General features: G+C 41.7%; 1 protein-coding gene across 1 annotated transcript in view; it reads left to right on the top strand.

Annotated features, from left to right (window-relative positions):
* The window catches only part of USH2A (usherin), an 838,570-nt gene extending 812,753 nt beyond the window's left edge, over positions 1-25,817 (top strand). The window contains exons 64-71 of the mRNA XM_058275221.2: positions 664-873; positions 2,442-2,680; positions 3,424-3,632; positions 9,495-9,671; positions 11,232-11,315; positions 15,894-16,138; positions 20,933-21,154; positions 23,033-25,817. Of these exons, the coding sequence (XP_058131204.1) occupies positions 664-873; positions 2,442-2,680; positions 3,424-3,632; positions 9,495-9,671; positions 11,232-11,315; positions 15,894-16,138; positions 20,933-21,154; positions 23,033-23,122 (1,476 nt within the window). The 3' untranslated portion in view covers positions 23,123-25,817. The remainder of the gene's footprint in view (positions 1-663; positions 874-2,441; positions 2,681-3,423; positions 3,633-9,494; positions 9,672-11,231; positions 11,316-15,893; positions 16,139-20,932; positions 21,155-23,032) is intronic.
* The last annotated feature ends 128 nt before the right edge of the window (positions 25,818-25,945 follow it).

Raw genomic sequence — 25,945 nt, 5'->3', positions numbered from 1 at the left:
TAAACACGCATATAGTCTTCTTGTATTGCCATTTAGATCTATCATTCTGATTGATCACTGTGTAGTTGGCTATTATTGGGCCTAATTTAACCCTATACACTCACACATCCATCTACTCTGTCTATTGTTCCTGACATTCTACAAATTACTTACTCATGCAAATGACGACCTAAGGCAACCTTTTAGGATATTCGTGTTTAATTATACAAATGGTTCTTGATAAATAAGATTATACATCCTTCCATATGTTTATTCCCTCCTTGATGAAAGGAAAATTTAATTTTCATGCAGATTCGGTGGGGACCGGTGTTTAATAATTGCTGAGTTTTATGTAGTCTGCAGATCCATCCAGTTTGGAGAAGCTGACAGAATCACTCCACTTCCCACACAGAGCTGAGCAGGTTTTAATTAGGCTTAAATCAGTCTGCTGAATTCTGAAACTAGGGCTCCTAAACTGACTCCTTTGGTGTTGAGGTAGTCAAGGGCAAAAAATAAAACAAAGTAAATATAAATAAAATAGCAATAGTCTGCTTGTCCTTTATGATTGCAAGGTTGCAAGAGCAAAGTCTATCTCATTCTGTTTTTTAGTTGCTGGGCTGTTGCCAACCTTTTTTCCAGCCGGAGGGTATCTTGCCTTTGACCTGTCTTGCCTTCTCTTTGGAGGTCTGGGCAGTGAATTCAGCGGGAAAAGCACCCAGCAGCTGGATGTGGTGTAGAACCGGGCCTGTGCCCCCCGAAGGTCTCAGCGCCCCCTGGTTCCATGAGGTCTCTTCTACGGGAGCAGTGGTCAACATCAGTGCCCCTGCGAAACCCAACGGGATCGTCAGTCTCTACAGATTGTTCTCCAGCAACACCAGTGGGGTGGAGATGGTGGTGAGCCACAGAGTTCTCTGAATTACAAATCCAGATTGTTTTAGCAAAAAAAAAATTACTGCAATGCCCTTGCTTTTTTTTTTTTTTTCCCCTTAATATCCTCCCTTGGTTTTTCTTCTTCTCGATCCTTTTTCTTCTGATGTTTTCAGTTGCCCTTTGGTGGACTAAGTAGCACAAGGATGTCTGAGGAAGGAGCAATATGTTAGGAAAACGTACAGAAAATATGGAAACACTCAGAAATGCTAAAGGTGGTTTAAAGACTCCATTAGTGTTGTAAGAAACCGAAGACTGTAGAGATAAGCCAATTACATTAATTTAATTTAATTAGAAAGTGTGTGTCCAGCACTTACGGTAATTGTTGGTGATGTAAATGTTAATATGGCAAAGAAACAATAGAACCCTTGGAATCCTCATTTGAGCACCAAAAAGAAAAAAATATGTCTGTTAACACCTTGAAAATTCAGTTGTTCTTTTGGTGAATTCAAGAAATGTTCAGCCCTTTGAAAGAGAGAGCAAAACAGCTCAGTATAGTGTCAGCTCCACTCTTGGTTTATTAACTTGTGTGGGGCAGGTCAGGGAAAGACCGTTTGGAGAAATCATCTTTCACATTGTGTCTTAGCCACGTCACTTGCTGGAAGGGACACTCAGGCTCAAGTAGCCCACCACCTGCGTTATTTAAATGAGCAGACAGAGATCCAGGAGAATGAAGTCATCTCGGTGTCACAGCGGTGTTACTCTCAGTTTCTCCTGAATAAGGGGAGAGTATAATGGCCTGTTGACACAAACTTCATAGAGATACTGTACACATCCAGGTATTAAATGACAAATTATTTAGGCCAATTTAGACAACAACTTGGGCAAGTGTAGAGAAATCCTCTGAGGCTGTAGTGCCAGGCCTTGAAACAATTTCAAAAGTTAACTCACATCCAAAGAAGTCATCAATTGAAAGTTAAAGGGATATTAGCATATATTTTACAGACTTTATGTTCAATAAATATAGATGATGTAAATATAATCAACTCTTGATTATCCCTGCTTATAGAATAATATTAATAAGCTAAAATAGTTTTATTTGGAGAGCATCATATGCATTTTTTAAAACAAATAGCTCTTATTAAGTATATGTTACTTTTATCAATGTGAAAATTAGTTTCCAATTTCTGAACTCTTCAGCTCCAGAGCCTACTTAATGAAACCACAATGAGGTCAAAAGTTTGTTCTAAATAAACCACAACGTGTCTGATTCAACAAAGATGATTAAGAAGAGACTGTGCCATTTTCTAAATACCTTTCTATGGTGATAGATAACGGACTGTATTGTACCTTCTGAGTTTTGTTATTTCCAGTTTCCAATTGGCTGTTATCGTATTACTTTTTTGCGTTGGGTCACATCTCTCCAAGTGGACTGACACCTCCTGGAGGGTAACTGCTTGGCTCAAGGCCACAGTGCATCCCGCAGAACCTGTCGCAATGCTCTGTGCATGGGAGGTGGGGTGCTTCATGAAGGGGTGTCGCTCTTCTGGGATGTGTTGGCACAGCCTCACCTAGTCCTCCTTCTCCTCCTCCAGCTGTCAGAAGGCACAGCCACCCAGCAGACACTTCACGGCTTGCAGCCCTTCACGGCATACACCATCGGTGTAGAGGCTTGCACCTGCTTCAACTGTTGCAGCAGAGGGCCGACGGCTGAGCTGAGGACCCATCCTGCCCCACCTGCAGGCCTGCCCTCTCCCCAAATCCAGACCCTGGCCTCGAGGACGGCCTTCTGCCAGTGGCGCCCCCCTCGGTTCCCCAATGGTGTCGTTGAAAGGTAGCGGGCCAACCAGAAGGATGTGCATGCCGACACATGGCTAGAAGGCACCCACTAGGGCTAGCGTGCTGAGCCAACACCTACGGAAAATGACTACATGACCTGAGTGGTGATGTTGCTGGTGAAGTGTGTAAATCATTAAATAAGCTAATAACAGATAGGGAACAACACAGCTGTCTTTAGATGTGAAAGACAATGCAAGGTGTTTGTAAGTCATTGAAATAATATATTCCTCCTCATTGCTCTCTGAAATCATTCCTTTTAGAGATTTTAGCTGGAAAATAAGACACTTCCATATTTAAATTCAAAGTCTATTGATCTAATTTGAAGTGTTAAAACACTGAGAGAATGAATTTATTTCACTCAACAATAATCTAGAAAAAAGCTGTTTTCTTCATTCTAAACAGAGGAGAGCGATTTTATCACTCTCTTCTTAAAAGAGAGAAAGATCTTTCTACCAACAAGGATGACTCCTTGCTGGGTGGACAGCATCATATTGCTTCAACATGTGACAGCAAAGTGGTGACTTCTTTCCTTTTTTTAAGCAATTCTCTGGTCACATCTGCTGTTCATTTCCAACATCATTAAATAGTTTCTGAGAGCAGTTTTCCACCCATGGAAATCTTAAAGAGTTTATAGTTGAGTGAGAACAAAATGTCTCCTCACAATATTTCACGAGGTTTAAACAGAGTTAAACTAATTGCACCGCCTGTCTTCTCTGTCCACATCCCTTCTTGTTGCAGCTATGAGCTCCAGCTCCACAGGGCTTGTGCTCCCAGTTCAGCCCCATCCTGTGTTCCCAGCCAGATGGAGACAAAGTACTTGGGGCCGGGTTGGAGAGCCAGCTTTGGGGGGCTCGAGCCTTACACCTCCTACAAGCTGAGAGTGGTGGCACACAATGAAGTGGGCAGCACAGCTTCCAGGTGGATCAGCTTCACCACCCAAAAGGAATGTGAGTAGAAGTGGCTACGACCATCCACCAGAATGGTAGGAGGCAGCACAAGAGGGTTGTCACAAACACTAGGAACATCACATTTGAGAAAGGATTGCGTGAGTGGTCAGTTACATGGAATGCTAAAAAACTTATTTAGCCACCAAATTTGATGAGTATATAATATTCCATTATATGAATTGGTTGGTCTTTTCAGTTGTTTCTAATATTTCCCTATTGTAAAGAATGTTTTGAGAAAAACCTTGGCTAGCAATCTTTGAATATCTGATCATCTTCTTAAATTAAACTTTGACAAATGGAACTTACTGTGCCAAGTGTATGAATAGTTGAAGGTTTTGGATATTTATTGCAAACTTACTTTCAAGAAGGATTATATCAAATTACAATCTCACCTTCACTATTCAGCCCTGAATTTCAGATTACATGGCAAAGATTGCTGCTTAATGTGCTCAGCCTTTTCTATTCCTAATAACCCCTCATGTGTTTAACTTTGTGTGAATCTTAAGGGCATACCATTTTTTAAATTAATAATTATGCATTCATTAAAGTTGAATGCTTGATGTAAGTCCTTAATGTGCGTGAGCACAGCTCTCTTTATAGAGGATTTGCTTGTTCCTGCACCATTCCAGCATTTTACAGAAAAGCCCTACAGCAAGTCTACAAAGAAAGAATTACTGTTTTTCCAATTCACAGATGACAAAACCGAGGCAGGACTATGTATGGACTGTGCACTCTAATTCTGGAATGCCATTCACTTTGAAGGGGGTTCCTAGAGTTATACCGTGAAGTGGTCCAGAACTGAGGTCAGATGTTAAGCAGCTTGACCAGGTTTGCACTTCGAGGAGGCAGCAGGATTACTCAGAGTTCATGGTCACTCAACTCAGCCCCGCCCTCAGCGCTACTGTGGCTAGCTAGATTCCCACTTTCATTGATACAGACTCTAAACCTTCTCTGCCTTCCTCAAAACTCCCACTTCTTCTCACTCTTTCCCCTTTTACACATAACCATGCCCACCCACCTGTCCCCTTACTCTCTGCAGTAATCTTTGCCATATAATTCACCCAGAAAAGAAAAGTCACCAGTCAATAAACCTGCCTCTAGAGCTGTGAGTCCCATCCCCTAAATTTCCTCAGGAATCCTTCACTATGATCAGCCTTTATCTCTCCTTAATCTTCAATGTATCCTTTTGAGCAGATACTTCTCCTTTGCACACAGATTTTTTTATCTCTTTAATGATAAACAAACACATGAACAAACTCCACTTTCCCTTCCAGTCACTCCCACACTCCTCCCTTCACAGCAAAACGTCACTAAAGAATGGTCTACAAATGTTGTCCCTTTTCTCTCTTCCCACTTATTTTTCAACTTCCTTCAAACTGGTTTTCATCCCATCATTGAATGAAAACTTACTTATAAACCCTCGGCCTCCATATTAATAAATCCAAGAGATATTTTTCTCCAGTAGTCATTTTTTTAAAAGATTTATTTTACTTATTTATTCCCCCCACCCTTGTTGCTTGCGCTCACTGTCTGTTCTCTGTGTCCATTTGCTGCGTGTTCTTCTGTGTCTACTTGTCTTCTCTTCTCATCTTCTCTTTAGGAGGCACCAGGAACCGATCCTGGGATCCCTTCTGATGTGGGAGAGAGGCACTCAATCCCTTGAGCCACCTCAGCTCCTAGTTTGTTGTGTCTCTTTTGTCTTTTCCTCTGTATCTCTCTTTTCTTGCATCAGCTTGCAGCGTGGACCAGCTCTCCACGGTGGGGTCCTGGCAATCAAACCTGAGACCCTCCAAATGGTAGACAGGAGCCAGTTGCTTGAGTCACATCTGCATCTCTACCCACTTTTATTGACTTCTCAATAACGTTCAATGCAACTGAACCCACAATCCTTTAGGGATCATTGCTTACCCTGGTTTTCATGATAGGCCTCTCCTCGTTGTCCTTCTACGTTTTTGGCTATTCCTTTCTAGTTAACTTTTTTGGTTGATCCTTCACTAACCCAGTTCTTCAAGTCTGGATCCCTAATCATCTTCTTCCTTTTCCTTCTCTCTTCTCCCTTCCTTTTCCCTCTCTTTCCCTCTTCTCTTCTTCTCTTTGAGTCCATATATTCCAGGACTTCAGTTACAAAAGCTGACTCCCAAATTGTCACCCTCTACCCAAATCCTTTGCTTTGAAGTCCAGCTTCCCCTTAGACACCTCCCTTTGGACTTCTCAAAACCAGCTTAAATTTGACAGGTCCCAAACAGAGCTTGTATCTTTCCCCTAAAGTCTACTCCTCCTTTATCCACACTTCCCCAGTTTTATCTCCAGCACTGGGCACAGTGACTTAGACACACAAAAAATGTTGTCTAATGAACAATTGAATATATCTAAAACTTCTCACATGTGTTATAGACATCACTTGATCATCATCCTTTGACATTATTGCTGTAATCAAAGCAAAAAGCAATGCTTCTTAATAAAGCATACTAATTTTGTAATTTCCTTTACTTCTTTGCCTATTTCTCTCACTCTCCCCACTTCACAAACACAAAAGGAACTGTGAGACACATTTATTTCATGAATGAAAGTATATTAAAATGAATTTTGACTTGCTAATTAAAAATGCTACTATAGTCAAGCAGCGGGGGCAAAGCCTACTTACCATCTTTCTTAAGAGAAGAAGCAATCACACTTTATAGTACATCCACAAACCTTTCTCACAATTTTGCTAATTACTCCAGTAGTTTGTGGGTGATGGCCAGGAGGCCTGGCCAGAACAGAAATGTGGGGTTTTCAGATTTTAACCAGTTCTCTTTTTAGTCATGAGTCTTCGCTTTTGCCATTTATTTTTTTCTTACGTAGGAAGAATAAAGTGAACATATTTAAGATCTCTGACTTTCTGTTCTTTCACATTGAAGAAGTGGCTGAACTCTGGGCCAGCACCTAGAGAAAAAGAGTTCTCTTAATCCACTTAATCTGCTCTCACAGACCTGAACAAACACAATAAATAACCAGCTATGCAGATGGGGTTTGTGATACCATTTAGACTATTGTTGATTCATTATACACATTAGAAAAGAGAAAACAGATGAAAGAACGCAAACCAAAAGATAATTTTAACATAGTATTGGCTATTTTATTTTAATTTTTTTACCTGATTTCAGGATTTATTATACAGCTAATTAATCAAGATAGTGTTATACTGCTGTCTAGATAGGCACATCTAAATTGGAATTGAGAGAGTACGGAAAATGATCCATCCATTTATGGAGAGCTGATTTTTGACAAAGGTGCCAAGACAATTCAGTTAAGAAAAGGGGTATTCTTTTCAACAAATGGTATTGTATATCCATATGCAAAACATGAAATATGACTCATATCTCATACCAAATACAAATATTAACTCAAAGCAGGTCATACAACTAAGTATAAAACCTAAACTATAAAGCTTTTATTATTTTTTCCCTCTCTTTATTTTTTTTAAAATGTTGCATTCAAAAATATAAAAGGTCCCCACATACCCTACACCCCGCTCACCTGACTCCTCCCACATCAACAACCGTTTTCATCATCACAGGACAGTCATTGCATTTGGTGAATACATTTTGGAGCACTGCTGCACCACATGGATAGTGGTTTACATTGTAGTTTACACTCTCCCCCAGTCCACCCAGTGGGCCATGGCAGAACCCACAATGTCCAGCAACTGTCCCTGCAGTACCACCCAGGACAACTCCAAGTCCTGAAAATGCCCCCACATCATATCTCTTCTTTCCTCTCCCTATCCTCAGCAGCTACCATGGCCACTTTCTCCACATCAAGTATTTTATATGAAGCGATCACATGTGTACCCCAAAAATGGCCAGGGAAAGTGTTGGCAACATGTTCAGCCCCATCTGCTGGCATCATACCTTCCGTGAAATAGCAGAGGCAAAGTGTAAATGTCTAACAACTGACCCTCTGATGGGGGAAATGTCCTGATTTGAAGTGTTTGCCGATTTCTGTGGTGTCAGATTCCCACCGTGGTCAATTTCAAGGTACCAGCATGACAGCACTGACCACAGTTGAGAGAGCTGTGCAGCCATGCGCCTTTATGTATTCCCACCATCCATATACAGTAGATAACCTGAAGTGCATGGTAATAAAATGTAGCAAAATAACTAAGAGGTAATGACATGGGAAGTGGATGTAGCTCAAGCAATTGGGCTCCCGTCTACCATCTAGGAGGTCTAGGGTTTGATACCCAGGGCCTCCTAGTGAAGGCAAGCTGGCCCATGTGGCAAGCTGACCCACACAGAGTGCTTCCCCACGCAGGAGTACTGCCCTGTGCAGGAGTGCTGGCCCACGTGGAGAGCTGATGCAACAAGATAATGCAACAAAAAGAGACATAGGGCAGAGACAGTGTGAGATAAAGTGTGTCGCATTATAGGAGCATAGTTCCTCTTACCATTTTCTCAGTCTCCTTTGGGGAGGGCACATAAACCTGTTATTCCTGGTTATTTTGATTCTTTGCTCACTCTTACACCTCAAGAAGGTCTCTCTAATGTCCCTATATTTTCGTATCATTTATAAGCCCCCTCTCTACTTGCATTGTTATGAAATACGGAATAAGTGAAAATCTATTGAAGTAAGGTGAGAGAGGGATGCCATAATCCAACACTGTGTTCCATTGTGATATTAGGCAACATTAGAGTTGGAAAAACATAGAGATTTAAAGAGAACTTGATAGCTCTCGTCTTGATATTTGTGGAAACTTTTTCTTATGGTTTTAGGAAAATGTTTTATTTTGAAAAATAAGAAGCAGATTTGCCTTATAGTTGAATTCTATGATCACAAAAGCATAATTATTCATTATTTTGTTATTTTCTAAGAATTATAAAAGATGTTGAATTTATTTCCAAAGCTCACTTATTCTTTTCTTTTCTTAAATACCAACTCAATGTATAGGCGAATCATAATGCTTTTATAAATGCATTGATTATTTTGGAGAAAATGAGATCTCATGAAATAAATTTCTTCTGATTTGACTCAAATATGGCACCCCTTTTTTTGTTTCTACAAAAATTATTCCTTTAAACATTTGCCCTATTTAGGGATTTTTCCCCCTTTGTTTTAGTAAGGAGCTGAAAAACAAAAAAGAAAGCATGACTATAAAATGCACACAAAGTTGCTTTTGTATTTGATATAATATTTAGGAGACCTGAGCTTGATTATATACTAATGTATTATGCTATTGATTGATTAGTCAGAGCAATAAATTATACTCCAATTGCTATTTGCAAGGCTTTTTAACTATCTTTGAAAACAAACTAACGGTTCAAGAAAAAGCTTTCAAAATAAATGGATGCCAAAAGGACATAATTCACTTTCTAAGCAGTTTGGTTTGGAGAAAAAATATATTAACTTCATCTAGTCCTTGGGGCTTCGTAGCAGTAAATATTGATTTGATATGAAAAATAGCTATCTACTGTAGTTAATAGTGTTAAGGATACTTTACCTTTTAAAAGAGGGAAAATGTAACAAAATATGAGCTTCGGGGTTATGTCGGTGAGCAGACCATTGTAAGTTAATAGTTTTATTTCATAAAACACCACTCTCCATTGATTTTTTTTTTGGAAAGCAGGTACAAAGTTGCTGAGGAAGCATTTCACATGCCTTTTCTTTGGTTTAGGTTTTCTTTTTGCCTCCAACTCCAGTTTTCTTTCTTTTCTTTTCTTTTCTTTTTTTTCTTTTTTTTTTTTAAACAATGGGGAAAAGTAAAGGGTTCCAGCAATGTCAGGTTGTTTTATGTTTGGGGAGAGTTTTTTGTTCTTATTTTTAAAAAGCATACACAAGCAGAAAGAAGTAACCATTTTTAAAGCACACAACTTTCTCCCACAGTACCTCAGTACCAAGCCCCATTTTCCATGGACAGCAATTTTTCTGTGGTGTGTGTCAACTGGAATGGCACTTTCCTCCTGAATGGACCGCTGAAGGAGTACGTGCTAACTGACAGAGGACAGCGCATGTACAGTGGCTGTGACACCAGTCTCTGCATACCAAGGACATCAGACAAAAGTCAGTTACTGATTCATGTTTCTCAATTTGTAAGGAGCTCAGCTCCCCAGGCTTACAAAGTGCTAAGGCTTTGTAACACTTTGACAGATGACCAGCAGATGCCCATCATTAAAATGTCTTGGTTTAAGTGGTCACTTCTTGTGGCAAAGATACTGCTCAGAGTCAATAAGGCTTTCCTTCCCATTTGCTGCCCAATGCATTGCAGTCGTGATACAGTCCTCAGAGAATGAATGGGTCCCTGCCTCGGCCAGAGGGTCACGACGACCGAGCAAGCAAGTTGTGTTCACAAGAACCATAGCACCCAGAAGTAGTCCCTAAGCATCCTCAAATAAGGTACTTTTAGGGACTTGATGTATTCCCAGCCTCCACGCAGAGCCCTATCAGACAATGACCATCTCCAATCCCCTGAGTCAGGGATTTCCCTAATCTCTCTCAATAACTGTCCCTGCAAGTCACGTCCTCTAAAACAGAATGGCTTCTCTCTGTTTGGTTAATTTTGTGTCCTTTTTCTGCATGTCACATTTTTTAAATGGAAATGAGAAATAGTTTTACAAGGTGCTAAGTATTTCCTAGTTATCTACCTCGTCACAGGACCAAGAGATGTGTAGACATTTTAAGTAATCTGGATCCACATAATGAATTGGAGGATATTTTTTTGTTTAATTGAAATTACCATTTATTTTTTGGCTAAAAGGTGAAGGTAGACAATGAGCTCCAGCATTACAGTTATATTATTTGCAATTTGACCACAACATTTTTTTTACAATTGAGCTACATACATATTTTCTTTTTTTTTTTTAGGTACCAGAGCTGGGGATTGAAACCCAGACCTGGTATGTAGGGAGCTGGTGCTCAGCCACTGAGCTACATGCGAAACCCTAACCCTGAGTTGGTTTATTCAGTTGTTTGCTTGTTGTTTGTTTTGTTTGTTTTTTAGGAGGCACTGGGGATGAACCCAGGACCTCCCACGTGGGAAGCAGGTGCTCTACTGCTTGAGTCACATCTGCTCCACAGATACATGTTTTCATGGCCTAATTTCTTGGTCACCTGTGGAAGGTTGATGTGATGGGAAGATGGGCCTGATAACTGGGCCTCCAAGTATCTATGTGACCTTACAAATGTGGCTACCCTGTGGTTCCTGAATTAGACCATGTGATTTCCAAGATTCCTTTTGAGCTTTTCTGTTCAGTAAGAAACTCTGGGTCACTCAGTGAAAGGTATCCCTGTATGTTATAAAAGAAAGGGTTTAAACCATATGCAGAAGATGATATGCTACATGCATTAGCCATTACTCTGATAATTCTTTTCTTTCCTATGAAAGCTGCATGCTTCTTTAACTCTGTTACTTATAGATATACTATTACCAAATTAATTACAGCTTTTCTCTTGATAATTTTAAAAATAGAAATAAATTTGCATATTAGATAAAATTTCAAAACTTGCCCAGGAATCCTATGTTTAGACTTTTTCATACTATGACACATTGCTCTTTTAAAAATATGCCCACATTTTTAAAGTGTTGAATGACCAAGCCATTTAACCATTTTTCCTGTTGTCCAGCCTTCTTTTTCCAAGTCGTCTGCATAACAGATGAAGGAAGTGTTAAGACGCCTTTGATCCAATATGATACCTCTACTGGACTTGGTAAGCACTTAACTCATATTATATTTAGTGTAGCACCTGCTCATTTTCCTAAAAAAAAATGCATGTGTTCCTTTTGTTATGGTTTGCCAAAGGGCTGCTGATGCAAAATACTGGAGATGAATTGGCTTTTATACAGGGGGTGTATTTGGGGTAAAAGCTAACAGTTCCAGGGCCGTGAAAAGTCCAACTCAATGCACCATCAGAGGTGCTTTCTCACCAAAGTCAGCTGCCATGTGGTGAAGCAAGATGGCGGGTGATCTCTGCCTGGTCTCTGCCTTCCCTTCAGGTCTTCCTCTCGTACGTTCACTTGCTCTGCTTTCCGATTTTGGCTGCAAGCTAGCGTAGGGGGACAGCCTCTTTGGGGCTCCATGGTTAAGTGATCCTATGGTCCTCGCTCTCCTGGCAAAGGACTTGTTTCTTTCCATATCAGTCTTAGTTGTTCTGATCTCTTCCCAATTTCAGCTGTAAACTATCAGGCAAATGAATCATCTCTTCCATGGCCCTGGCTGTTTGAGCCTTCTCCTTTCTGTCACACAGCAGGATCAAAAATGACAGAGCTCTCTCTTCCTGTGTCTGAGTGGGTGTCCATTTATATCAGACACAGAAAGGGGGCAGAGACACAACCTGAGTCCAATAAAAAGCAATCTTAACAGGTAATCTTAATCAAAGGCCCCTCAGCTGAATTTAATGCAGTGAAAGAGTATCACATCCAGAGGAACAGATTAGTTTGCAAACATAATCTCTTTTTGATATGCATAAAATAATCTCAAACTGCCACACCTTTAAATATATTTTTACTAATATATTAGCATAGACTCTGTAGAAGGAATTGTGTTAGATGTAAACATCTTTTTAGGTCCTCATAGAACTTACATTAGATGAGGAGTTAGGATGTACTCTTAAAATACCAAATCATTGAATTGCCGATGTGGAAAAGACCAGAGAGATTTGCCTAAACTGCTATCCTAAACACAAATTTTGTCATCCTGTCAATAAACAGCTGTATGACTTCCTGTATCCAACCCCATCCCACCCTCCAAAAAAAAAAATTTATGGAGATGTCAGAGGAAAGAGAGGAAGGAAGAAAACACTCTAACTCCAATCTGTGTTAATGATAAGACAAGGTCCTAGATTCAGAGCCTGAAATGATAAATTTGGATATTCCTTACCTTGTGCCCTCCATAAAGGGCATAATTAACTATAAATAGCAAGTAATTTAACTGAAGAAACGAAATTGGAATTTTTTAAAAAGCATCTTTTGAGTTCTACCCATAATCTTGAAATCTAAGCTATGTTGTACTTTACAATAGCAAAGGGAAAGTTGGAGTAACATCAAAACTTTTCCATTAGACCAGAATTGGGACCGATACCCTAGTTTAAATTCCAGAAATTAATGTTATATCAAATTTGTATGCAAACCTATTGGTTTAGAAAGGTAAGAATATCCAGACATTCTGAAACATGGGTGTGGATACATTTTGTTATCAAGCACAGTTTCAGTCTGTAAAAATAATAAACTATTTTCTGTCATTCCAGACTCTACACATGCACCATTTCTTACAGCACCTAGTGCAGTCCCTCCACCTATACTGTCTCACTTCAGTGAACGGCAGCTGTGGGTGAGAACGGCCCTTCTTTGGTATTCTTGTAGCAACTCCCTTGTTTCCTCAAGTGGACAAATAGAGTCTGAGGGGCACAATAACTTACCCAGGAATGCTCGGCAAGCTTGTGGCCAAGGCTGAAACCTGAACATGGTCCTATTGGTTCTCAAGTATAAGTGCCTAAGGACCACCTCACTGTGCTTGTTTCCAAGGCATCCGGGGAGATTCAGATGCTGGAGGCCCCGGGAATCTGCTCTTAAGCAAATTCTGCCCAGTAACTCTAATGCATGTGGCTCAGGACCATGGGTCCGGCAATGTCACATGACTCAGATGGCTCTACCTTCAGATTCCCACCAGTGCAGCCCCCTGGGTCAATGAGGAGCATGTATTCCCTTGAGGCAGGAAAGAAATAGAAAAGGATTTCCTCTGCCACTGGTTCTGGAGTTGGGGCTTCTTTGGGATTGATTGGAGAGCCAGTCACAGGAGTTCCATGCCTTGAGCCTAGAACCTCCCACTCGATGCACAAGTGGAGTCCCTTAAAATGAAAGGGTACTTTGCAAAAAAAAAAAAAGGGGTGGGGGGAGTGTATTAATAGTCAGCCAAAGGGGTGCTGATTCAAAATATCAGAAGTCAGTTGGCTTTTATAAGGGACATGTATTTGGGGTAGAAGCTTACAGTTACCAGGCCATAAACCATACGTTACCTCCCTCACCAAAGTCTATTGCCACGTGTTGCAGCAAGATGGCTGCCGATGTCTGTGAGGGTTCAGGCTTCCCAAGGCTTTCCTCTCTCTGCCTCAGCTGCTCTGCTCTCTCTACAAGGCCATTTGTAGACTATCAGGCAAATGGCTTGTCTCTCTCTTCCCAGGACCTCTGCTGTGTCTAATTCAGCCTTCTCTCAGCTCCTCTGTGTGCTTACTTCCTGGGCTACAGCATTAAAACTCCAACTTATTCCTCTGCTTGGTGGGCACTCAACATCCAACTGATGTGGCCTAATCAAAGCCTTAATCATAATTTAATAAAGTAAAAACAAAACCTCTGAATCCAATCCAATGTAATATGGCCAGAGGAAAAGACCAATTCACAAACATAATCCAATATTTATTTTTGGAATTCATAAACAATATCAAACTGCTTCAAGAAGGAATATAGAAACACCATCCCGATCTTGAACTGAGGTTTCCAGCATTGAGGTTCATGTTTGGAGGCGAGACTCTTGGGGCAGAGGGAACACTGAGGATTGTGAGATGTTATGGCAAATTCTGAGATTTATCGCTCAGCTGTAATATCCGTAGTCAGTTTCAATTTTTATGATACAATTTTTAAAACATTCCTGTTCCCTTGCCTGAAGGCAGCCTCCAAGCAGGGAAGTCACAGAGACCTCATTTGCCTCTGACAGCTCTGAGAGCTATTTCCCTTCTGAGGCTTCCCTCCGGCAGGCTGGCCCTCCTCCCTGCCCCCCCATGTCCTTCTTAACAAGGGGCCCACTGGGCACATCAGATCAGTTTCTGGAGTCATGGTCTTGTATGACACACAGAGGAAATTCAACTCTTTTTAGCATATATCCAAAGTTTGCATGTTTTTAATAAACCAACAAACATTGGTTTCTAGTTAGAGGAATTCTAACCTGTGAAGCTGGATCAGAGCTGACTCTCACTTTAGAGATTGGGAAGAGGAGGCCCAGCGCACCACTGGGACTTCTTAACCGAAGAGCTGGCCACAGGCAGAGCTACGGTTACCAGAGTAAAACCCTCATCTCATGCAGTTCAAAATTTAGTGTTCAGTCACCTTCTCTCCTCTCTTAAATATTCTCATCCCATTCTTGTCTCTTGCCTGTTAATCCTTCCCCTGAGAACACGGGTGTGAAAGGTCAGTCCCACACGGTCCTAAGGGCAAGTCTGTCCAGCGAGCGAGGAGCCCCCTCCAGCTGTGTCTGTGTCTGTCCTTCTGCCTCTTGGCTTGGAAAAGCAGCTCTCCGGCTCACAGCTGCCCGCCAGCCTGTGTGGTGGCCCTGTGGGAGCCACGGCCTTCCTGAGCTGGATCCAGCAAGCAGCTGGGCTGGAGATGACCTCCGAGTCCCTGTCCTGCTCCGCTTGCCCACCCAGCGGACGTGCTCCTGCCCTCTGCAGCAGTGCAGTGACCCTGTATGCCTTGCTTCTGCCCGTCCCGACCCATTTCAGCTCTCCTAGCATCCACACTTGATAATCCTCTGGCCCATCCTTCACCCCAGGAAAGCTCTTAGCCACAGGGCCTGGGCACAGAGCAAGTGCTCATTAAATGTGAGCCACTTTCATTAGCCTCATCAGCAGAAAATTCCTTCGCCGGAACACTCCACACACGGCCAGAGATCAAGGGTAGGTGGCCCCATTGCTAAAGGATGTCTTTCAGTTGGAAGCTCTTCCCACGCATGCGAGAGCAGAGAGACCAGGGGACGAGAAATCTGAGACAACATGTTAGGAAGCACAGGCCGTTCACATCGCAGTGGAAAACAGGGTGTGATGGCTCAACATCCAGTTTGGAGAAACCTCCCAAGAACAGGGCTGTCACACGGTATGAGGGGACCTGGATCTGCGCAGCACGGCCTGGGTATCCTCTGGGCTCTGCAGAAATGTCAGTATGGGCCCCAGCTCCTGGTGAAAGCCCCCTGCTCACAGAGGCGTCTGCTCCTGCGGGCACCACGGAGAGCAGGCCAGCCTCCAGGGAATTCAGTGACCCCTTTTCAAAACTCCGGCCCCCGCTCGTCCTTGCCAAGGCAGCAGCAATTTCCAGCACAGGCGGCAACACCAGGAGTATCAGCAGCTTCTCTCCAGCCCAGGGCTGCACTGAGCCATCCCTCCACCCTGAGCCCAGGGGCGAGCAAGCCCCGTGCACGGGACAACCTGCCGTCAACTTCTAACGTACTCTGAGAGAACAGGGCAGCGGATCACAGACTGGCCTGCTGAAGTAACCTTTCCCTTTTCTTTCCCTGGGTTCTGCAGGCCTGGTACTAACAACTCCCGCAGATAAGAGGGGATCTGGGAGCAAAAGGATGGAGTTCTACGGCGAGCTGTGGTTCATCGTGTTAATGGCAATGCTGGGCTTGATCTTGCTGGCCATTTTTCTCTCCCTGATACTACAAAGAAAAATCCACAAAGAGCCGTATATCAGAGAGAGGCCTCCCCTAGTGCCTGCTCAGAAGAGAATGTCTGCGTTGAACGTCTACCCACCGGGGGAGACCCATATGGTGCGTCCCGAAAGGCTCGGCGTCTTTCCCCAACACTGGTCTAAAATATTTTTGCTCAGGGAATGATTCCATATCCGTGGGAACAAGGTGTTAGGTGACTGTTCGTTTTTACTAAGTGTGGGGACAAGGGCGGCTAACCCTGGCACAGTATTCTCAATGCTGGCCGCACTTTAGAATCACCCGGAAAGCCTGGGCCCCAGCCCAGAAATTGACTTTGTTGGTCCAGGGAGAGCCTAAGCATTGTCTGTGTTTCAAACTCTCCGGGTGACCCTAATGTGCCACCAGGGATGAGAGCATCTGCTGTCTAGTCAGAGGATGGTGGCGAAGAAGACTGGAGATTGAAATCCCCTGGTGAACTCGTAGTTGCCTTGCTGTGTAATTTGAGGGTTTGGATATAAAAAACGGAGAGGGGCGGAAAGCGCAGAAGCACTAGTGGTTCGAGCTGTCCCCTGGCACCCTTTGGCACCGAGGACGGGTGGCTCCTCGGAGCCCCACACCACTCATTCCCAGGACAGGTGGTCAGGCCAAGTCTGGCTTGAGGGCCCCACGTCTGGTGGTGCAGGAGGGTGGCTGCCCAGAGTGCTGTGGAAGGGGCGAACGGCGACTGAATTTCAGCTGCGCCCCCCTCACCCAGGGGTGCACGCCGGCGTGGGCTGCGTCGGCCTGGGGAGGAAAGGCTGCCTCTTCTAATTCCCACCAGGCACCAGCCTGTGCCCCACGCTGCACGCCCAAAGGGCTGCGTGTACCTGAAGGGGGCACCTTTGATCCAGTTTGCACGATGGTGCTCTGCGAGCTAGTGGCCACCCTGTGCAGCACCAAAACTCAGCACAGCATCTTGGTCGGACTGCTTAGGCTTCAACAATTTAAGAAAAACTGGAAAAGAGAGAAATTAGGGAACAACAGTCTTGTCGGTCCACTGGATCTTTTAACTTTTCCAGGACCTCTGCAATGAGCAGAGGTGAAAACTCTGGCCAAGCTGCATCATATCCAGTCCCAGAGAGGCGAGGGCAGCAGAGAAGGCAGTAAAACCTCTGAGGACCGTGTTTCGTGGTTGGGGCAAGCAGCAGCAAGGAGGCAGCGACTTGGGGGTGGAGAGGCAAAGAAGACAATGCCCTGCACAACCCGGCCCAGCCTCTCCCTCCTTGCCCCCCGCACACCCAGCCTCCTGGGTCCTCAAGCACAGCAAGTCCGCTCCCCCCGCAGGGCCACTGCTCGTGCTGTTCTCTGGGACGGCTCAGATGCTCACTTCCTCCAAGTCCCCGCACAAAGGTCACCTCTTCTTCTGTCTCACACAGAATCCCCTCGCCCCTTCACCCACTTTTTTACCCCATTGCACTCATCACAAGCTGACTCCAGATTTATCTGTCTGACCCCCTGACTGGCATGGACGCTCCCTGAGGACAGGGACTGTGTCAGCAGTCACAGCTGGGCCTCAACACCCGGGACGGTGGCTGCTCTACAGATATTTGTTGAACAAGTGAATACTGAACGGTCAAACTATTAGGAAGTTCTCACTGAGGAGTGGATGTGTCCAAGTTTTCCCTTGCTGAAGAAGAATCTTTCTCTGTGAAGGTCATACTTTTAGACAAATGATGCACAGCTTCCAGAGGGATGCCCATGAAGCATGAATAAGGCAGGAGAGACTGACTTAGCTTAGGAGACCAGCTCAATCAACCCTGGATTCTAGTGAGCACACGTAGAAATTAGAAGGAAAATCCAGAACACTGCTGAGGACAACTCCTTTCTAAATGAAAAGTGTGGTGATAGGATAAACTTACCCATACACCACTAGTGTCCAGAACTTGTTTCAGTGATGTCTTCTGTCTGTTGACCAGTTCTCTATCAGCAGGCACCTCTGCATCATAATCATCCAGGAAGAAGAACACTGTTTTTCTCACTTGGTAACTTAGTGATTGCGGACCGTCCCATTGCTCAAGCATTTTGATGAGTTCTTAAAAAGCTTCATTTTGTCCAAGTGAGGCCCATGAACTACCTGCATCAGCATCGCTGAGGAAGAAATCCTAGAATCTGCCATTTTAACAGCTCCTTAGGAAGCCTGACGCACTGGGAAGTTTGAGAACAGCTACTTATGAATTAAAAATATAACAAAATTCATATAAGCAGTGCATACAGTTAGATAACCAATAATAACAGGTGGGGCAGCTGATTCCAGCTTATAGTCTCAATACAAGCTAAGCTGCCTCTGGGACAGACATAGGTGTCAGCAGGAGCAAACAGACATAAAATAATTGCAAGGTCTTGGGCACCCCTCGCCATTGGGGGAAGGCAGAGTGGCACTCCCTGATGTACCTTGGCTAGGCGGTCAAGAAGTGTCAAGTGCGAAGAGGGTCACGGGAAGAGAGGGTGGGACCGGCTGGCTGCCAGGGTCTAGGCACAGAGGGCTGGCCTGCCTTCAGCAGCAGTGGGGCGACTCAGGCCCGGGAGGTAGCTTAAGTGAGATCTGGGGTGTTCCAGCATGCAGAGCGTGTTCCCTGGAATCCATTTACTCACAATTCAATATTGCCCAGTTGGCAAAGGATACTTGCAACATCATTCTGCTGCTTTTTAAAACACACTTTTCTAACTTAACTGTTCTCACAAAACTTGAGAACTGGGGAGCAAATTAGTGAAAGCTATGTAAATTAAAGAATGTAATTTATATTAGTAGAGCAAACCAAGGAGTTGCTGTTGGTGTCCTCCAGCTCCTCAGCTCCTCAGAACCAAGGGGTAAGAATCTCTCTCACACACACACACACACTCCTTTGCCCTCATCTGAGGAGCTCTGGTTTCAGTGTTGCTATACCCCTGTCACTTTGAGCACCTCATCCAAACCAGTAAAATGATTTCAGGTTCCACTCTGAACAGAGAGAAACACGGCAGAGGTGCCAGGGAATGAGAGAAGTCATTGTTTTTATTAACATTTTCAAGGTCACACAGCATACAGTGCAGCTAAGTTTAAGTACAGATTTTACTTGTAGCTTAATTACTGGTTTAACGATCCTCTCATTCTCTGCAATACTAAACAAATAATTCAAATGAAACTCACCTTAGACATTAAGAAATTAGTTTCCACTTGCTATTTGGTTTTAATTGCAAAACCCATCATATATATATACACATATATATATACACATATACATATATATGCATATATATACACACATACATAGCTATATTAAGAGTTTTGCAATTTAAATCACTTGGTGAGTGGAAACTAAACATCTCAGTGTAGTATTAATGAATGGGTATGATTATGATTATGATTGTAGTTGGAGAAACACGAAGAAAGAATTTAAAACACTGTTCCAAACACTGACTCATGCTGCCTATTTGTTCTCAGTTTGACTCTGTGGCTGATATATCTGATGTGTCAAGCAGTGTCACCCTAAAAAGTTATACCACACACTTCGAGGTACCTTTGTATGCTGCATGAATGCATGATCTTTTGCATGGTGTGTGGACTGCTCATTGAAAACCTGGAACATTTCTTTGGGTCAGCTAAATCAGAATCTTCACATATTTAGAGCAGCTAGGTTTTATCTTAAGGCACAGTCTAGATCCTAATCTTGGAGTGACTTTCTCTTTTTGATGTTACTATCAGACTTGATTTAGATTGAAGGCTGGAATCCTGTGAAGAGGGAAACAATATGGAATGAGAAAAAAGGAAGAGAGGAGTGAATTTCCCTACACAAGTGAAAAAATAAGTGAAATACGAGCTGTGCTCACTTGGGCAAACGATGGAACACTGTTACCCTTGACTGCTCTGGAGAAAGGGTGCTCCAAAGAGAGGGGCTCTGTGCTGACCTGCAGCAAGAGTATCCTGTTGATTCACCCTCCCGCTGCTTCCCGCCACTGCTTTGCAAGGCAGCAAATCCTTGTCCCATAAGGAACAATCACTGGGCACCAGTTTATGGGCTCATTGGGTGCAAAGAGTACCTGACCATCTAACATGACCATTAGCTTTTTTTTATTATTATTTAACTTTAGTTTTAAAGAAGTTTTAGACTACAGAAGTGTTACATTGAAAATATAGGGGAATCCCACCATATACCCCGCCCCCTCACATTTTCCCCAATTAATAACATCTTATATTGGTGTGGTACACTTGTTACAATTGATGAACAAATATTGAAGCATTGCTACCAATCATGGTCTATAGTTTCCATTACAGTTTACACTTTGCACCATACAATTTCATGTTTTTTCAAAATGTATAATGGCCTGTATCCATCATTGCAATACCATGCAGAACAACTCCAATGTCCCAGAAATGCTCCATGTTACACATTTTCTTCCCTCTCCCTCCTCTCAGAACCTCTGGTGGCCAAATTCTTCCATTACTACAATGAGAAGTCTACTTTGGTCCACAGCTGCATTCCTCCCTTATGTTTGTTATTCCTCAATCTTGGTGACTTTGGGATTGTGATGCTCATTCTGCTTCAGACTGAGAGGGAGCTTAGATGTCTGCTTGCAGTTTCGGGAGATGGATGTTGTCCACCATCATCATTTTGTTAGTTGTCCTGGGTAAGTCTGATGAAGTGGAGAGGAGGTGTTGGCTGCAACTCTGTTGAGATTCAGGGCTCAACCAGCATATGAACAGGATGATTAGCTTTTTATTTTACATCTACTGAGAAAGCAAGGACCACAGTGTTACAGGTGAGCTCACAGTTGCTAAGTTCTGTAGGACGAACTGGAGACAGTGTTCCTTCATTGACAATGTGCGAAACAATTTTCAGTTTTATTTTAAGCCCATTTTCTTTGCATGTTGATTGCCAACAGCAATTCTGTTTCCAGGGATTATCTGACACCAAAATTCCCTGGTCTGGCACATCTGTGAGTATTCGGAGCAACCGGAGCATGTCTATACTGCGAATCCCAAGTCAAAGCCACCTCAGCCAAACTTATTCCCAAGAATCTCTCCACCACAGCATCAGCCAGCTCATGGATATTCAAGACAAGAAAGTCTTGATTGATGACTCGCTGTGGGAAACCATCATGGGTCATGATAGTGGATTGGTGAGTTGATTTCCCTCATCCAGAGCAGTTGCTCAACATCCCAGGAGAGTATTGGTGAAGAGATGAAGCTTCCTGTACCTCACTGAATGCTACCCATAGCACTCAATGTAGACCTCTCAGCCCTTAATTATTTTGTAAGCATTGGTTTACTAGTGTGCATTGCTACAATTGTTGGATGCTGAGCAGGGTAACAATTTTTGTCTTGTTCTTCTGGTACACAATAAATTCTCAAAAATAAATACTCGAATAAATGAAGAAGCAAAAAGGCTATACTCATTAACTCAGATAAAAGTTGAATGGAACATTGCAAGTGGCCTAAAAGAAGAAGTATAAGTAACTGTTTAAACAAACAAAAACAAAAAGCAGCACATAACCTTTTTCCTTCTAGTTATTGTTACAGGAGGATTCTTTTCTTTCATCAGGCTAAAATGGTTCCTTCCCAAGAAACTCTTAGAAAATTATGATAAATAAGGGTACTACAGTTTGTGAGCTTCAACTTTCATAATTTTAATCCAATGGGTACAAATAATTGACTGTGAAATTTAACCTATATAGCATTTGTTAAGGGTCCTTAAAGGGCTAAGATGCCTAAAATCCTAGAGTTTTTACCAACCACCAAACTTCTTCATTGTGCCACTACCTAGATGTTTGCTGGAGTACCATAACATTGGGATAATAAACACCTGCTAAGAATTTAGCTCCTCTGTTTACTGTGCTAAGGTGGAATTACCCACCTCCATTTCTTTCAATCATGCAGATTTTTGCTTTGGGGCATTTTCACTCAACTCTCCCCCAAGTTCTTCTTCCTTTACAAAAGGTTAACTTCCATAAAGTCTTTCTTGACTAATGGTAAGTAATAAAGCAAGTTCCCCGGCTTCATTTTCCATATCACCATTAAAAAAAGAAATACACAACCCTTCTTGCATGTTCAGAATAATTATAATGTGTGTTTGTGTATGTATTACACACTTTAAAATCATGGACCTGCTTGATGTTGTGACTATCAAGTTCCATGCATTCCATTTGAAATCTAAAGTTTCTTTATGGCAGGAATGATTTAACAGGTTGAACATAAGGAAATGTTAACTGATCACTTTAACATGCAACATAGCAATTTCATGTTTCAATAGAACACATTGAGGGCTTACACCCATTATTTCACTTAGTTTTCTAACTTCTAGGAGGTATGTACTTTATTTTCATTCCCACTTTTACAGAAGTAACTAAGCCTAGAGAAGATAGTTACTTACCTGAGACAACACACAGCTAATACATCATTTTTTTCATGGGGTTGGGATTTAAAAAACATCCTCTGACTACAGAGACCCCATTCTTAACTAGTATGCTATATGGACAACTTTTCTTGCTTTTTACAGTACTAGTTAGTAATGGGCAATGTCAGAAGGGATTCAGTGAAAGCTTTTGAGAATGCCAATACCTGTCAAATGTTCTTTATAATCAACATACAGTAAACAGAGTGGTGCAGAATAGAGTAAAATACTTGCACTCTGGGTCTTCTGCTTATTCTTTGAACTAAATCTTGATTTACACAGAGATCTATCTATCTTTCTAATCTCCCCATTTTAAAGATGAAAACACCAAGGCTTAAAAAGGTTAAGATGTGGCATGATGTAACACTCAAATCCATCATTTGGATTAGTTTACAGTTCTTGCATGCTGTGTGATGTAGTCCATTTAATAAGCCCACCTTAGGTAAGGACTATGTCTTAAAGCATATTTTAATGTTGAGCAGAGGGTAATAGCCTCTAATAAATATTTACTGATTTCTTTTTACATTTAATTGATAGAACTATTAACTGATAGCAAACACTATTGGTAGCAAACAACCCAATCAGTGTTAAATGGTGTATGTTGCAGTATGTGGATGAGGAGGACCTGATGAATGCCATCAAGGGTTTCAGCTCAGTGACCAAGGAGCACACCACATTCACCGACACCAACCTGTGAGGAACGGGAAACTTCCAGATGTCCAGCTGCAGCGCAGGCTCGCATCCCAGTCCCACTTGATTATCACTGACGAGAAAAATGCTGAAAAGCCTTTGCTTCTTTCTCTGTAAACCTTTAAAGAGATGAGGATTGTTTTTAAAATAGTTCCTCTCTAATAGAGGTCTAAGAAATGTTATTTTTTTCTGGATGTCTTAAATGAAGGGATAATATTCATGTGATATTCGTTTTGCTCTGCTTATTCTGTGGAAGACAAAGAAGCATGTAATTTATACTTGGCTGTTTAACAGTGATGCTGTTGGGAAAATGAATTATCAGTGACAATTTCAAGATGGCCCAAAGTTGTTGAAAAATATGCATTTTACTCTCTGTACTATATCTCATTTCAGACTATTCCCTCTTTATTTTTGCCTTCAAATCACTAAGAACAGATGTTATGCACAGTACCAATTTCTGTGGTTCAAAAGTTTGTCATCTGCTCTTGGATTATAAAGCCACTTGGTGAAAATCCTACAGCAATAAACACATTTTTCTTCAAGTCATCAGCATAAAATTAAAGATGTTTGAACTAGTTCTTCATGGAAAACAATGTAAGGAAACCCCTCTCTCTTCTTCCTTCATTCATAAAGGTCTTACTGACTCCAGGGAAGATATTTTTGACTCTGTCATAACAATTGTCTAATCATCCTTTGTCAATCTGCCTCTAAAGGCAGGTGGATTGAATCAAATCTGAGCTGGCAAACTTCTGAAAATTCAAACTTACTTATTCTGCCTTAAAACTATGAATTACCCCACAGTCCAAGATCAAAGACTGTGGTCCTTTGGGGTGCTGAGATTTTATCCAATTCTTTGAAAACAGCAACCAGCATATGAAAAATTAGCCAACTCCCAGATAAACCTTGCCAACCACAAGTGTCAAAAGCATAGACCAGTATTAAGTGGAAGTTCTGCCCCCTTGTAAGAACTGCTATGAACAAAAAACCCTGAAATAATTGTATACATTTGGCAGTGAATGCACAAGTGATAAGAAATATATACTTTTGCTCACCAAAAGTTTTATACTTTCTAAAATGGAAAATGAGATTGGCTTAGTTCACTGGCTTCTATTTCAATTCTACTCAATTAGTTGTTTGGAGCTGTCACGAGAGGGTAAGGCTGAATTTCTGCCTCACGAGCTACTTAAGGGCTATAAGGAAGTAGGGCTATTTTCCAGTCATGAATTCACATCTTTATCCTTGGTCTACTCTTCTGTAGGATTTGCTAGTCACAGCTGGATTCAGATTAATTTTGGAAAATTAACCAGATAAGCTTTATCAGCTTTTATTTAAAGCACAGTGTAATATTTTAAAAGAACGAAACAGAATTGTGGTAGATTTTATCTCCACTTAACATCTAGAATTAAGCATTTAGTTTGACAGTTACATGATTTTGCTTAGTCTTTTACATTTTGATCCCATAGCTGAATGAACAGAAGCCTGATATGGTGTCTGCCCAAAATGCTGGCCCCTGCAATCCTTCTAACCTTACTTATATTTATCTCTGAGAATCCCAAAATTTTGCTACCTTAGGTGGTCTCGAGTGCCAAACTTTCAAAAACACAACCTATGTGGGACCACCTATAGAGATTCTAATTCAGTTGATCTGGGGTGGAGTTGGGAATCAGAATTTTAAAAGCTCCCAATTGTTTCTAAGGTTGAGAGCCAGTGACGTAAAGCAACCTGGAAGAAATCATATATATGGCAATATACCGGGACTGAATTCCTTGGCCCACTGCTTCTGCCTTACAGAGTAAACAATGGGCAGTTCTCTCTGTACCCCTTCGAATCTATTCTAAAACTTCTGATTCTTGTCTTATCACTTGTACAGTCCACATTCTCAACTTATAAGAACTACCATGTTTTGTTAATCCTAATATTGTTTGATAAGAGTACACAGTTGTTTTGTTAAGTGCTACCCAGAATTGTGCTTATAGATAATCCACTGGCATTTCCTCTAATCAGAAAACTTAAAACATGAATCTATTATGGTATATTATATTGATCTAAAACTTATGTTAGCATCAATATAAAAATAACTCAACCTGAGTAACCTGTAGGTAAGATAGGCCAGGTGAAATAATTCTGCAAGAAACTTAACTATGTCACATAAGAATAGTTTATTTCCATTGCAAAAATATCATGTAAATTAATCTAAGGATGGTTTAATATTTAAATATGAACCAATTTTTATTTAATAATTATGAAAAGATACTCTAACAGCTCTGAATTCTATATATAATTTACATGTAATAGAAATAAAAGCAATCCCACTTAAGAAAATCGGGTGTTCTGGATAATTTCTCAACCTTCAGCATAGATTAGAATCAACAGTGGTACTTTTTTCAAAATACATGAGTATGTGCCCCAAGCACCAGATTAAAATTTAGCAGGTCTGGAGCAGGGCCTGGGCAACAGTGTATGTATAACCTCAGGTGATTCTGATACACAGGCCTGGTTGAAATAGCCAGGAACAAGACAATATGCTCTTGAAACAAGTACATCTAGGCTCAAAAGGTAGCCCAGTAGCTGACACTTGTAGATAAGTTATTTATCTTCTTTGGGTCTCAGTGATCTCATTTGTGAAATAACAATAACTAACTTACTAGTGTTAATATTTACGAGTGTTGTTTTAAAATAAATAAAGTTATTTGAAAAACTCTTATGAGAATTCTAATTCTGTTCTTGTTTTCCTTCAATCATACAAAGCACATAGATTCAATTCTTTTTCTTTCAGATACAAGAATCGCAATGAGGTAGGTACAATGAAAAAGCTTAGTCACAGTGGGAT

Source organism: Dasypus novemcinctus, chromosome 13, assembly GCF_030445035.2.
Source record: "Dasypus novemcinctus isolate mDasNov1 chromosome 13, mDasNov1.1.hap2, whole genome shotgun sequence".
Lineage (NCBI taxonomy): Eukaryota > Metazoa > Chordata > Mammalia > Cingulata > Dasypodidae > Dasypus > Dasypus novemcinctus.
Note: the sequence above shows the minus strand (reverse complement) of the source record. Positions and strands in the feature narration are given on the sequence as shown.